At 38.9% G+C, this 13012-nt stretch overlaps 1 protein-coding gene across 1 annotated transcript in view; it reads right to left on the bottom strand.

The window, feature by feature from the left end:
- Positions 1-13012, bottom strand: part of SCAI (suppressor of cancer cell invasion) — a 187022-nt gene that overhangs the window by 61652 nt on the left and 112358 nt on the right. The window contains exons 7-9 of the mRNA XM_053562531.1: positions 7550-7646; positions 6492-6590; positions 5878-6030 (exon numbers count right to left, since the gene is read on the bottom strand). Of these exons, the coding sequence (XP_053418506.1) occupies positions 5878-6030; positions 6492-6590; positions 7550-7646 (349 nt within the window). The remainder of the gene's footprint in view (positions 1-5877; positions 6031-6491; positions 6591-7549; positions 7647-13012) is intronic.

Here is a 13012-nt window from a genome sequence, read left to right as displayed (position 1 = left end):
GATGGGGTCTCGGTCTTGCTCAGGCTGGTCTCCAACCTTTGAGCTCAGGCAATCCACCTACCTCAGCCTCCCAGAGTGCTAGGGTCACAGGCATTAGCCATCATGCCTGGCCTTAGTTATCCTATTTTTTGTAGATTGGAGTCTCACTCTTGCTCAGGGTAGATCTTTTTTCATTTTTAATAATACTTATAAAGAACTTCAAGTAGGCACATGAGAATAAAACAAAGAGATAGGAATTTTCTTTCTTTTTTTTTTTTTTTTTTGTGGTTTTTGGCCGGAGCTGGGTTTGAACCTGCCACCTCCGGCATATGGGACTGGTGCCCTACTCCTTGAGCCATAGGCGCCACCCAAGAGATAGGAATTTTCAAAAGTATCTGTTTCTATGAAAAAATATTAAGAGGAATTATTTAAGGTGAAAATCAGTTTATCAGATTATTTGCTAGATTTTCTTTTCTTTTTTATTTTTATTTTTGTAGAGACAGAGTTTCACTGTACCGCCCTCGGGTAGAGTGCCATGGCGTCACATGGCTCACAGCAACCTCTAACTCTTGGGCTTACGCGATTCTCTTGCCTCAGCCTCCCGAGCAGCTGGGACTACAGGCGCCCGCCACAACGCCCGGCTATTTTTTTTGTTGTTGTTGTTGCAGTTTGGCCGGGGCCGGGTTTGAACCCGCTACCCTCGGCATAAGGGGCCGGCGCCCTACTCACTGAGCCACAGGCGCCGCCCTATTTGCTAGATTTTCAAACACTTAACTCATTTAATATATTTTTAAACAAACTAAGTAAAAAAATAAATTCTCCTTAACCAAAATTTCAAAAAGCTAAATCTTTCACAAAGATGGGATTTTCTGACCATGCTTAATGTCTCAGCGAAGCATTACTTGAGTTTTCTGAAATGTGAGCAAACTATCCTTAAGTTTTTCACATATTCACCACCAACTCCCTCTCTCCAAGAAGATGAAACAAAGCCCTCTAGCCCAAAATTTAAAGATAATAACCTGACTCATCCATCTTGTACTTTGTCTAAAATGAAGTTCATAAGTGAGAACACATGTTCTAGAGTATAACTAATACCTCTGGTTGCATGAAGGTTTTAAGGATCAAATTCTATACATAGGATGTTTACAGATCCCTGTTTTAACCTGATAATAGCTACCTCCCTTAAACCAGATTATTTTCATGCCAAAAAAGTACATCACACTTTATACTTCAAGCTTTATGATCCTTATCTGACATCTCATGCCAGACATCACTTGAACTTCTCCATTCCCTATTCCTAACATTGGGGTCAAATTCCTTTAGTCCTTCAGCTCCACACTCTCGGTCCCTTTAATTATCCTTCTCTATATTCTCCTTTGCAGGTAAGTTTCTTACATTGCAAACCATAAAATCAAGTTCAGTAACTGATACCCTAAACAACAAACCAGAAACCTAGAAGTCATCTCTGACATCTGTTCTTTGCTTACTTAACATCAAATTCTATCAGTTGAACCTTCTAAATATCTCTTGAAGCTAACTCCATTGCTCCATTATCACCACTTCCCCTTTAGGGAAGATATTATCATCACACACCAAGATTATGACAACAATTTCCCAACTGCTCTGCCACCCCCATTTGGGCTCTAATTTGTTCTCCACCAATGTTACTAAAATGAACTTTTCAAAACACAGGTCTCTGTCATGTTCCTCCCTTTGCATCAAACCCTTTGCTAGTTTTCCAATGCACTTAGGATACAAAGTATGGAACATTCACTACAGGCCTATGAGAGACAGGTTGAGCTTTACCAAACAGCAGCACTACTCTGCCTCAGTTCAGATCCTGACTGAATGTAGGTGATTATCACTTTGCCCACCAGAAGGAAGGGCAAAACCTTGTTGTACATAGATAATCTTATGTGAACTCTATAATTTTTCTGTACATTGCTAGGGATTTAGTCATGAATTAGCATATAAGCACTCTGAGAAGATGAGGCAGATGGATTACCTAAGCTCAACAGTTTGAGACCAGCCTGAGCAAGAGCGAGACCCTGTCTCTACTAAAGAAAAACTAGCGAGGCACTGTGGTGGGGTGTCTATGGTATCAACTATTTGGAAGGCTGAGGAAGGAAGACTGCTTGAGCCCAAGAGTTTGAGGTTGCTGTGAGCTATGACACCATGGCATTCTACCAAAGGCTACAGAATGAGACTCTGTCTCAAAAAAAAAAAAAAAAAGTGATGAACAACCAATAGAACAGACCCACACACCTGTAGTTACTGTATATTTAGAAGAAAAGGAACTGATAATGTGATCAATAAATGAGAAAGACATGGTAAAACACAAATGGAAAGATAAGGAATTATGCTACAGAATTAAGATGTATTAAAAAAAGAAACGAGTGGAAAAATCTACAACTAAGAAAGGTAATATATGAAATGTGAAACTTAATAAAAAGTTTAATAAAAGATTGGACACAAAAGAAGACACAATTAATGAATCAAGAGAGGAAAAAATGATGGAAAATACAGAAAAGAGTATAACAGATACAGGGACACCATAAAAGGATCTGCAGACAAGTAACTGGAACTCCATAAGCAAAGGAGAGAAAGAATGGAGGAAAAACAGTGTTCAGAGAAAGAATAACTATGTTTCAAAAGAAATGAAAGATATAAATCCACAGGTTCAAGAAACTCTGTGAGCCTCAAACAGGGTAAGTACAGAAAACTACACCTGGATAAACCACAGTAAAACTGGCAAGAATCAAAGAAAATGAGAAAATCTGAAAGGGAGACAGAAGAAAGAAATATTTCCTTAAATGGAGCATAATATGTGAGGAATAATAAATCTAACAGACTACATGTCAACAGAAATGCAAGATAAGAAGACATAACAATTATCAAACTCCAGGTGGGCATGTGCAATACACTATTGCAGGAGTCAAAAAAGAAATGACAAGAAACTAGAAGATATTTTGAACGGAAAGAAAATTAAAAACATAAAATATAAAGATCTGTGGGATGCAGTTCAAACAATGCTTAAAGGGAATTTTATAGCTTTAAATGTTTACATTAGAAGAGGAAAAAGACTGCCTGTAGCACAAAGGCGCCAGCCACATTCACTGAAGGTGGTGGATTGGAACCAGGCCCAGGCCAGCTAAACAACTGTAACAACAAAAAGTAGCCCGGCGTTGTGGCAGGTGCCTGTAGTCCCAGCCACTCGGGAGGCTGATGCAAGAGAATCGCTTAAGCCCAAGAGTTTGAGGTTGCTATGAGCTGTGATGCTACAGCACTCTACCAAGGGTAACATATTAAGACTCTGTCTCCCCCCCAAAAAAATAATAATAAAATTAAAAAATAAAAGAGGAAAAAGTCCTAAACTCAATTATCTAAGCAAATTCAATTCAAAGAAAGAGGAAAAAAATAGCAAAAATAACATCAAGAATCAACAAGAGAAAACAAAGATTAGAGAAAATAAATATTTCATTTACTACAGTAACATTCGTATTTTGAGGCCTATTACAATGCCAAAATAATGAAGTCAATCTGGTATTAGTATAACATACACATCAAAGAAAAAAATTCAGATTGAAACATATTCAGACACCAGATTTATAATGAAAATGACACTAGAGTGTTATGAGGAAAAGATAATCATTTCAGTCAATGGTGCTGGGACTGCTGGAAATCTGAATGGAAAACGTGACCCATGCTTCACCCAAAACAAAAATAAATTCCAGATAGACTGTAGATATAAATGTGAAAGGTAAAGTAATAAAGGTTTTAGAAAAAACAATAAAAGAAAATTATCTTCATGACCATGTCAAGGCAAGGATTTCTCAAAATAGAGCTCTTACCAGAAAGAAAAAAATATATATATAAATTGGACAATAAAATTAAAGACTTATGTTCACCAGAAGCCCAGTATTGGGAGCAGGGTCTAGCACAAAGCAGGTGCTCAATAAATATTTTATTTTTTTCAGGGTAACAAAGAGAGATTTTTTTTCTTTGCAGTTTTTGGCCAGAGCTGGGTTTGAACCTGCCACCTCCAACATATGGGGCCGGCACCCTACTCCTTTGAGCCACAGGCACTGCCTACAAAGAGAGATTTTATTTAGGAATAACAAAGAGAAAGTTTGGAGTACTTCCCAAGAAAGTTGGAAGTGGGTCCTTCTCATGAAGGCAAGAAGGAGAGACAGACCCTGATAAATATTTTAATTAACGTATTTAAAAGAGAGGGAGACAGACAGGAGACACGTGAGGAGTATAAAAGGCACAGCGTAGGCCAGGCGCCATGACTCACACCTGTAATCCTACCACTCTGGGAGGCTCAGGCAGATGGATTTTCCAGAGCTCAGGAGTTCAAGACCAGCCTAAGCCTACTAGCCAAGCGTTGTGGCGGGCGCCTGTAGTCCCAGTTACTTGGGAGGCTAAGGCAAGAGAATCGCTTGAGCCCAAGAGTTTGAGGTTGTTTTAAGCTATGATACCATGGCAGTCTACCAAGGGTGACAAAGTGAGACTGCTTCCAAAAAAAAAAAGGCACAGAGTAGAAGATATTTCAATATATAAATCTGACAAAGGCCTTTCATGCAAAATATATTACAAAGTCCTACAAATTATTAGAAGAAATATGGGAACTCCTGGGTCGTAGGGTTTGCACATATTTGGTTGTACTGCATAATGCCTGATACTTTTCTAAAGTGGATGTTCAAATTTACACTTCTACTAACAAAGTATGAGATATCTAATTTTGGGGTGGGTGATATCTCATTTGGTTGGTTATTTATTTATTTATCATAGAGTCAGGGTCTTGCTATATTGCCCAGGCTAATCTTAAACTTCTGGGCTCAAGTGATCCTCTTACCCAAGTATTTCAACTAGCTAGGACCACAGGTATATGTCACTGTGCCTAGTTCATTTGGCTTTAATTTTTTCTGTCCAGCCAGGGTCTTACTCTGTTGCCTAGGATAGAACGCAATAGCTGGACCATAGAAACTTCCTAGAAACTTCAAATTCCCAGACTCAAGCAATCCTCCTGTTTCGCCCTTCCAAGTTCCTGAGATCACAGAAGCATACCACAATATCCAACTAATGTTTAAATTTTTTGTAGAGGCGGAGTCTTACTATGTTGCTCAGGCTTATTTCAAACTCCTGGCCTCTAGCAATCCTCTTGCTCTGGCTTCCCAAAGTGCTAGGATTGCAGGCATGAGCCATCACACCTGGCCTCAAAAAGTTTTAAGGTATAAACTTGCAAAAATAGTGGCTATAAAAGCCAAAAATGGCTTAGAATGGGATTCAAAATAAAAACTTGAATAAATAACACATGTAGAAAAATGTTTCCATTGATGTCTTTTCTAACATCAAATACATTCCAGTAAATTATATTTCTAGTACATTAAATCCTCAGCATTTTGGGACTATTCGATCATGAAAAAATATTTGAAGTTCACTTTTGACAAATGTACTCAAAAACAAGTCCTTCCTTCTTTCTACACAAATGGAAAAGTAACATAGAAATTTTGGAAACCTTAGAAAGCTGTACAAAGGAAATAAAAGTCACCCAAAATTCTGCTATTCAGAAATAAATCTTTTAGATATTCATAAATTATTTCCTAGTCTTATTCCTGTGCATATATATAGACATTCTAACATACATTAAATAATATTTTTTACACAACTCCCTAGCAAATTTATTTATTTACCATACCATAAGTTTCCCATATTAAAAATCCTTTCTAAGCCATTTAAATGCCTGTAATGTACTCCTTATATATTCAATTAACCATTTCCTCAAAGATGAATGTCAATATATTTATAAGGAAATAAATATCCTTATTATCCTTGCTGAGATAATCAAGATTTTTCAAAGCAAATTTTAAGCATAATTCCTTCACAATTCTTTACCTGATTATTACAATTACCAATAATGAGTGCATCAGCCAGAGACAGCTGTCCCACAATCATGCCCTGTTCCAGCAACGGGGCTCCTGTTTCAGCCAGGCGATTAGATGTGATGACAATGGTATTATCATCATTCAGTATCATTACAGGGTCCGCCTAACGAAAAAAGCAATAAGAAGTTAATGGCCAAGAGAAAATATCAATATGCTACTGCTTCTTTATTTTACCTTATTTATTTATTTATTTACTTATTTATTTGAGACAGAGTCTCATTTTGGCATCCTCGGTACAGTGCCATCTCGACGTAGCTCACAGCAACCTCAAACCCTTGGGCTAAAGTGATTTTCTTGCCTCAGCCTCCCGAGCAGCTAGGATTACAAGTGCTTGCCACAACACCAGGCTATTTTTAAAGACAGGGTCTCAGTCTTGCTAAGGCTGGTCTCGAACTTCTGAGCTCAAGCAACCCACTGCCTCAGCCTCCCAGAGTGCTAGGATTACAGGCATGAACCAGCACACCTGGCCTTACTGCTTCTTCTTGACATATACACACACGAAAAACATAAACCACATAGCCATTTATTTGTTCATAATTATGATCCTTCTTGTCAAAAACTGACCTCGATGAAAGCTGCTACTTCTTGAAGTACCAAGTTCCACTCTACTTGATCTTCAGTATTAAAGCGGTGAGTATAATCTTCAATTTCATCTGATAATTCCTGATTTTAAAATATCACAAAGAAAAAGTGTTACTAAAAATTCCATAAAAATAGATATTATGGTGTTATTATGGAACACTGTCAGTAACTGATAAGGAGTTTGATTATTATCAATACACAGTCCCAGTATAACTGAAAACAAAGAATGAAAGCTAAATGAACTTGCTTCAAAATCTCAGACTCCAGAATGATATTCAAATAAGATATTTACAGGGATCCATTTCCTACTCAGTGCTATATCAGCAATACACTTATTAACAGAGAAGTCAGAAAAAAATTCATAAACATTTTTAAAAATTGAATACTTCCTAATTATCTTTGGGCTTATACTATGTTCTGGAAATAGTCTTACTAGTAGCTATGGATAGAGGAAGACAGAAAAGCACAACACAAAACTGCTCCTGTTGGACTTGTCAAACTGGCAAGCTACCCTTGACAGAACCATCAAGAAGTATGCCGACAGAACTACTGAGTACAAGAGGGTAACCAGAATTTAGTATGCAGAAGTTCATATGCAGATATTAAGTGGATCTGGAAAATAGTTAACTCTTAATTATCTCAGTTAATGAAAGAGAGAGTGATATAGCCTCTGTAAAGTGATAGAAAAACTGCCATTCATATATACCTTCATACAACATTATATACTTTTTCTTGACCTTGACTTTCAATTATTTTCTCTTAAATTAAACATTGTTTTCCATTTGCATTTCCCAGCCATCCATTCCTAGGCTGTGAAATATAAAAATTGCTGAAGGTATAAAAGGAAGGAATTAAGATAACTATCTTGGAAAAGTATAAATGTATCATAATATGAAGAGAGTTGAAAATACTTTCTATCATTACCTATGTCGGAATTCATACTTTGAATGCTGTAATTATTTAGATGATCTGTTTTTCAGAAATGAAATTATCCACATACAATTAGAGATTAGGATTCTAACAACTTTCAAGTATATTACCTTTACCAGATCCTTCACAACATCCATTTTGTTGAGAAGAAGACAAACGACTATAAATCTTGCATAGTACCGTAGCTTCTTAACTACCAACTCAGGTCTGTGACAGATAAATACAAAATAACACGTTAGGTTAAAAAAAGAAGATATGCTTTTTTGATTTTTCCAATTTTTTGATGGCTTTTAAAATTATTTCCATTTTTTTGCAGTTACAATTCCACACATCAAAAATAAGTCTTTTTGACATATTTCTTTTTTTTAATTAAATCATAGCTGTGTGACATATTTCTTATTGATTCATTAAGTTGTTCATTCATGTCTTCAAACAGCAAATACATATTGGAGAACTCAGGGATATCAAGCACTAGGCTAAATGCTAACAGTATGATTTGTTAAAATTCGACATACATGGTCCCTTTTTCACAGATCTTACAGACAGAGAAGTACTTAAAATATACAGGAGATACATAAATACTTAAAACATGGTGGAATAAATGTATAAACAGGAGAAATAAACAATGCTATTTGAGTCAACAGAACTGGATCTTGGATGAGAAAAGGCTTTCTAGAGAAAGTGATAAATGTTTAAGATAGCAAGGAAGGGTAAGAAACTACACAGGAAAATACAAGATGAAATTCCAGGAAGAACATTCTTTGTCTTGAAATCTCATTTCTTGATATTAATAATCCAGCCAGATTATTCATGCTTAGTGTATGTCATAAATTTTTTCATCCTACTATTTTCTTTCTTTCTTTTTTTTTTGGGGGGGGGTTTAATTTTTCTTTCAAAAGCTTGGATAGCTTCAATATCCAGGTCATGGCAAAATCAGGACATACCTTGCAATATATTAGATTCCCAAAAGGTACCAAAAAGTACAGTAAAATTAACACTTCCATTACAGGAAATGTGTGACACAAATAATATAAAATTAAAAGGTGAAAAAAAGGTGACACTGGTTTCCTAAACTACAGTTTACTCTTTACAACCAGGGTCCGCAGGTCCCGGCTGCAGAGCGGCAGCGGGAAGCAGACCCTCCAGCCTGGTTCTGGGTTAACCTGGTTATAAAATCAGCCCGTAATGCCGCTCTGGCCTCTGAGACACGGCACGCTGCCTAAGACAACTAGAGCTCTGGAAATAGTAAACAGGAGAGTGATTTCCAGGGGGGAAATTTTTTTTTTTTGTAGTTTTTGGCCGGGGCTGGGTTTGAACCCGCCACCTCCAGCATATGGGGCTGGTGCCCTACTCCTTTGAGCCACGAAATTTTAAATAAGATGCACATGGGACAGGCCATAGAAAGTTTGTCAAGTTAAATTTGGTACATAATTGTCTGCGTTCACTCCATATCCAAACAAAGCCTGTGCGGTCAGTCAGTGGCTCACTTCTGCCGCTGCCTCAGTATGGCTTGTAATTATTCTGATGGCCACCACATCGCTGGCTCTTGCCGTAGTTTGTACTGTCCCGACTGCAGCCGTAACAGCCATAGGGCGAGCAGTCGTAGCCGCCGTAGCCGGCCCGTAGCCCTGGCCCCAGCAGCGGCCGTAGCCTCCCCACGTCCTCCTCGTTCTTGTGGAGTTGATCTGGTCACCCTCGGTGCCGTCCTGATTCCCGCTGGGGGGCGCTGCGGTCCCGCCTCCAGCCCCCGCAGGCGACTCGCTTTCGGGGGCTGCCTCGTGTTCGTTCTCGGTGGCGCCCGTCACCTCCATGGGCTGTTCCTCACGCCTTTATTTTATTTTATTTTTTTGAGACAGTCTATGGGCTACTATGTTGCCCTCGGTAGAGAACTGTGTTGTCACAGCTCACAGCAACCTCAAACTCTTGGGTTTCACCAATTCTCCTGCCTCAGCCTCCCAAGTAGCTGGGACTACAGGCGCCCGCCACACGCCCAGCTATTTTTTGGTTGTAGTTGTCACTGTTGTTTGGCAGGCCTGGGCTAGATTAAAACCCACCAGCTCCAGTGTATGTGGCTGGCACCCTAGCCACTGAGATACAGGTGCAGAGCCCATCCTTCTACTTTCAAATATCCAAATTTTTATTTTTTTAGAGACAATGTCTCTCTCTGTTCCCCAGGCTGTAAAGCAGTGGTACAATCATAGCTCACTGCAATCTTGAATCCTCAGCTCTAGCAATCCTCCCATTTCAGGTTACCAACTAGCCAGGATTAGGGTATGTGCCACTAGGCAGAATTTTTTATTTAATTTTTAAAATAATAAAAAGGTTTTTATTTCTTTCATAACTTTTTTTTTTTTGAGACAGTCTCACTTTGTCACCCTCTGAAGAGTGCCATGGTATTTCAAAGCCCACAGCAATCTCAAACTCTCGGGCTCAAGTGATTCTCTTGCCTAAGCCTCCCACAATACCCAGCTATTTTTAGAGATGGGGTCTCATTCTGGCTCAGGATGGTCTTGAACGCCTAAGCTATGGCAATCCACCACCTGCCTTGGCCTCCCAGAGTGCCAGGATTACAGGTGTGAGCCACCGCACCTAACCCTTTTTATTTAATTTTTACTTTCAAAGATAGGGTCTTGCTGTGTCGTGCAGGCTGGTCTTAAACTTCGGACTTCAATGATCCTCCTGCCTCAGCCTAGCATTATGATTACAGGCATGAACCTTGATGCCAGCCTACTGTCTTTTTATTTAAATTCGTCTTTTGAAGACAGTATATCATTAAATCTTGCTTTTTCTTTTTTTTTTTAGAGACAGAGTTTTACTTTATCACCCTTGGTAGAGTGCTGTAGCGTCACAGCTCACAGCAACCTCCAACTCCTCAGCTTAGGTAATTCTGTTGCCTCAGCCTCCCAAGTAGCTGGGACTACAGGCGCCCATCACAATGGCCGGCTATTTTTTGTTGCAATTTGGCCAGAGCCGGGTTCAAACCCTCCACCCTCGATACCTGGGGCCGGTGCCCTACCCATTGAACCACAAGCACCACCCCCTAAATCTTGCTTTTTCTAAAATCTACTTTGACAATCCCTGTCTTGTACATTTGTGTTTGTTTCCTATTTGCCCATTCTCTTTCTCTTATTCCTCTTTTGTTCCTTTCTTATTTTCGTTTTAGTTAATCAAATACTTTTTAAGGTTCCATTTTACATCATCTTTTAGCTTCTTAGTCATACCTATTGTTATTGTTCTTTCAGTTGTCACTAAGATTACGAATATGCATCCTCAACTTGCATCCATCAAATGCCATTTACAATCAGTATTGTACCTGTTCACCTGACACTTTACACGTACACCTTATCAATTCAAAACTAACATCTTCAACTTCCGCTTCCTGCTTTCTGCATCACATCACAACTATAAGGCCTGTCTAAGTTCATGAACGTGCCACCATGTGCTCATGTTGCAATACTGTACAAACAACTCAATAAGGTTTCATAGCATTGGTATAGCAGTGTCTTACAGCTGTGGTCAAGTCCATGTGTCAGTGTCATGCTGAGTGGTATTCATTACTATCAGTGGGTGCTTTTGTGTGTCACTGCAAGAATGTCAGAGCTTAAATTAGAGCAATGAACAAGCATTCGTAAATTTCTTCTTAAACTTGGCAAGAGTGGAAGTGAAATCAGGGACACGTTAGTCCAAGTTTATGGGAATAATGCCATGAGGAAAATGACAGTGTACAAATGGATTAAACGTTTTTCTGAAGAGAGAGAAAGGGTCACTGATGAGGAGAGGTTGGGCAGCCAGCAATGAGCAGAACTGAAAAAAGAATTGTAAAAGTTCATTGAATTGTGCATCAAAATCATTGGTTGACCATGAGAAGCATACCAGAACAAGTAAACATCAATAGAGAATCAGAAAAATCTCAACTGAAAATACTGGCCAACAATTCATAGCAATGCACTGACTCATACAGCATTGGCTGTGAGGGAGTTTTGTTTTGTTTTTTTTTTTTGTAGAGACAGAGTCTCCACTTTATGGCCCTCAGTAGAGTGCCATGGCATCACACAGCTCACAGCAACCTCCAACTCCTGGGCTTCAGCGATTCTCTTGCCTCAGCCTCCCAAGTAGCTGGGACTACAGGCGCCCGCCACAATGCTCAGCTATTTTTTGGTTGCAGTTCAGCCGGGGCCGGGTTTGAACCCGCCACCCTCGGTATATGGGGCCGGCGCCTTACCAACTGAGCCACAGGCGCCGCCCTGTGAGGGAGTTTTTAAGCCAGTAAACGAATAACCATATTGGAACACCCCTCCATAGAAGGGTGTTCTTACCTGGCTCCTAATAACCCTTTTCTTTACCTGAAGATAAAGAAAATATTGAAAACAAGACAATTTTGATGACATTCAGGACATCAAGGCTAATACAATGACAACTCTGATGGCCATTCCAGAAAAAGAGTTCCAAAATTGCTTTGAAGGGTGGACTTAGCTTTCCAAGCGAAGTACTTCAAAGGTGACCATAGTGATTATTCAGCAATGACGTATGTAAGCACTTTTTCTAGGACAAGTTCGTGCACTTAATTATCAGACCTTGTACTTTACAACAATATATTTTTTTTACGTAAATCTGACATTTTCCATAATAATAATTTTTATTTTTGGAGACAAAATCTCACTTTTTCACCCTCAGTAGAGTGCCATGGCGCCATAGCTCACAGCAACCTCAAACTTTTGGGCTCAAGCTATTCTCTTGCTTCAGCCTCCTGAGCAGCTAGGACTACAGGCACCTGCCACAACATTCAGCTATTTTTAGAGATGGGCATTTTGTGCTTGCTCAGGCTAGTCTCAAACTCATGAGCTCAAGCAATCCACCCTCCTGGGTCTCTCAGAGTGCTGGGATTACAGGTGTGAGCCACCATGTCCAGCCTAAGAGCAAGTTTTTTTTTGTGTGTGTGTGTGGTTTTTTTTTGGCCGGGGCTGGGTTTGAACCCGCCACCTTCGGCATATGGGACCAGCGCCCTACTCCTTGAGCCACAGGCGCCGCCCCTAAGAGCAAGTTTTTAATTGCTACTTATATCTTATGATTTCTTGTCTTCTTGATATATAGGGTATTAAATACAGTATTGCAAAAATTCCCACATAAATTAGGTCATTTATGAATTTCTCCATTTTTTGCTTTATTATAATGCTACATTATTGGTCACATATAAGTTTAGTTCCATTTTCCTTAATTGTTCCTTTTGTCATTATAAACTATTCCTCTATCCTTAATAATCCTTTCTGCCCTATATAAAAATAATATACACTAGCACTTTTTCCCTCTTAGTATCTGCCTCTTTCATCTTATGTATCTTATATTTTTGAAGGGTATGTTACTAAGTTTTCCTTTAAAAGGCAAACTGATAACCTCTGTCTTTCAATGGAAAATTTGTATCACTTTCACTTACTGTGATTACCACATTTGGACTTGTTTTACTTTATTATCGTGTGCAATTTATACTTTTTGTGCTGTATTTTCCTTCCCAGCCTTCCAAAACATTCTACCTGTTTTGAAATTATACATTGTCCATATATATACATGTTTGTATA

Source organism: Nycticebus coucang, chromosome 2 (genome assembly GCF_027406575.1).
Source record: "Nycticebus coucang isolate mNycCou1 chromosome 2, mNycCou1.pri, whole genome shotgun sequence".
Classification (NCBI taxonomy): Eukaryota; Metazoa; Chordata; class Mammalia; order Primates; family Lorisidae; genus Nycticebus; species Nycticebus coucang.
This window is presented reverse-complemented; position numbering and strand designations above follow the sequence as displayed.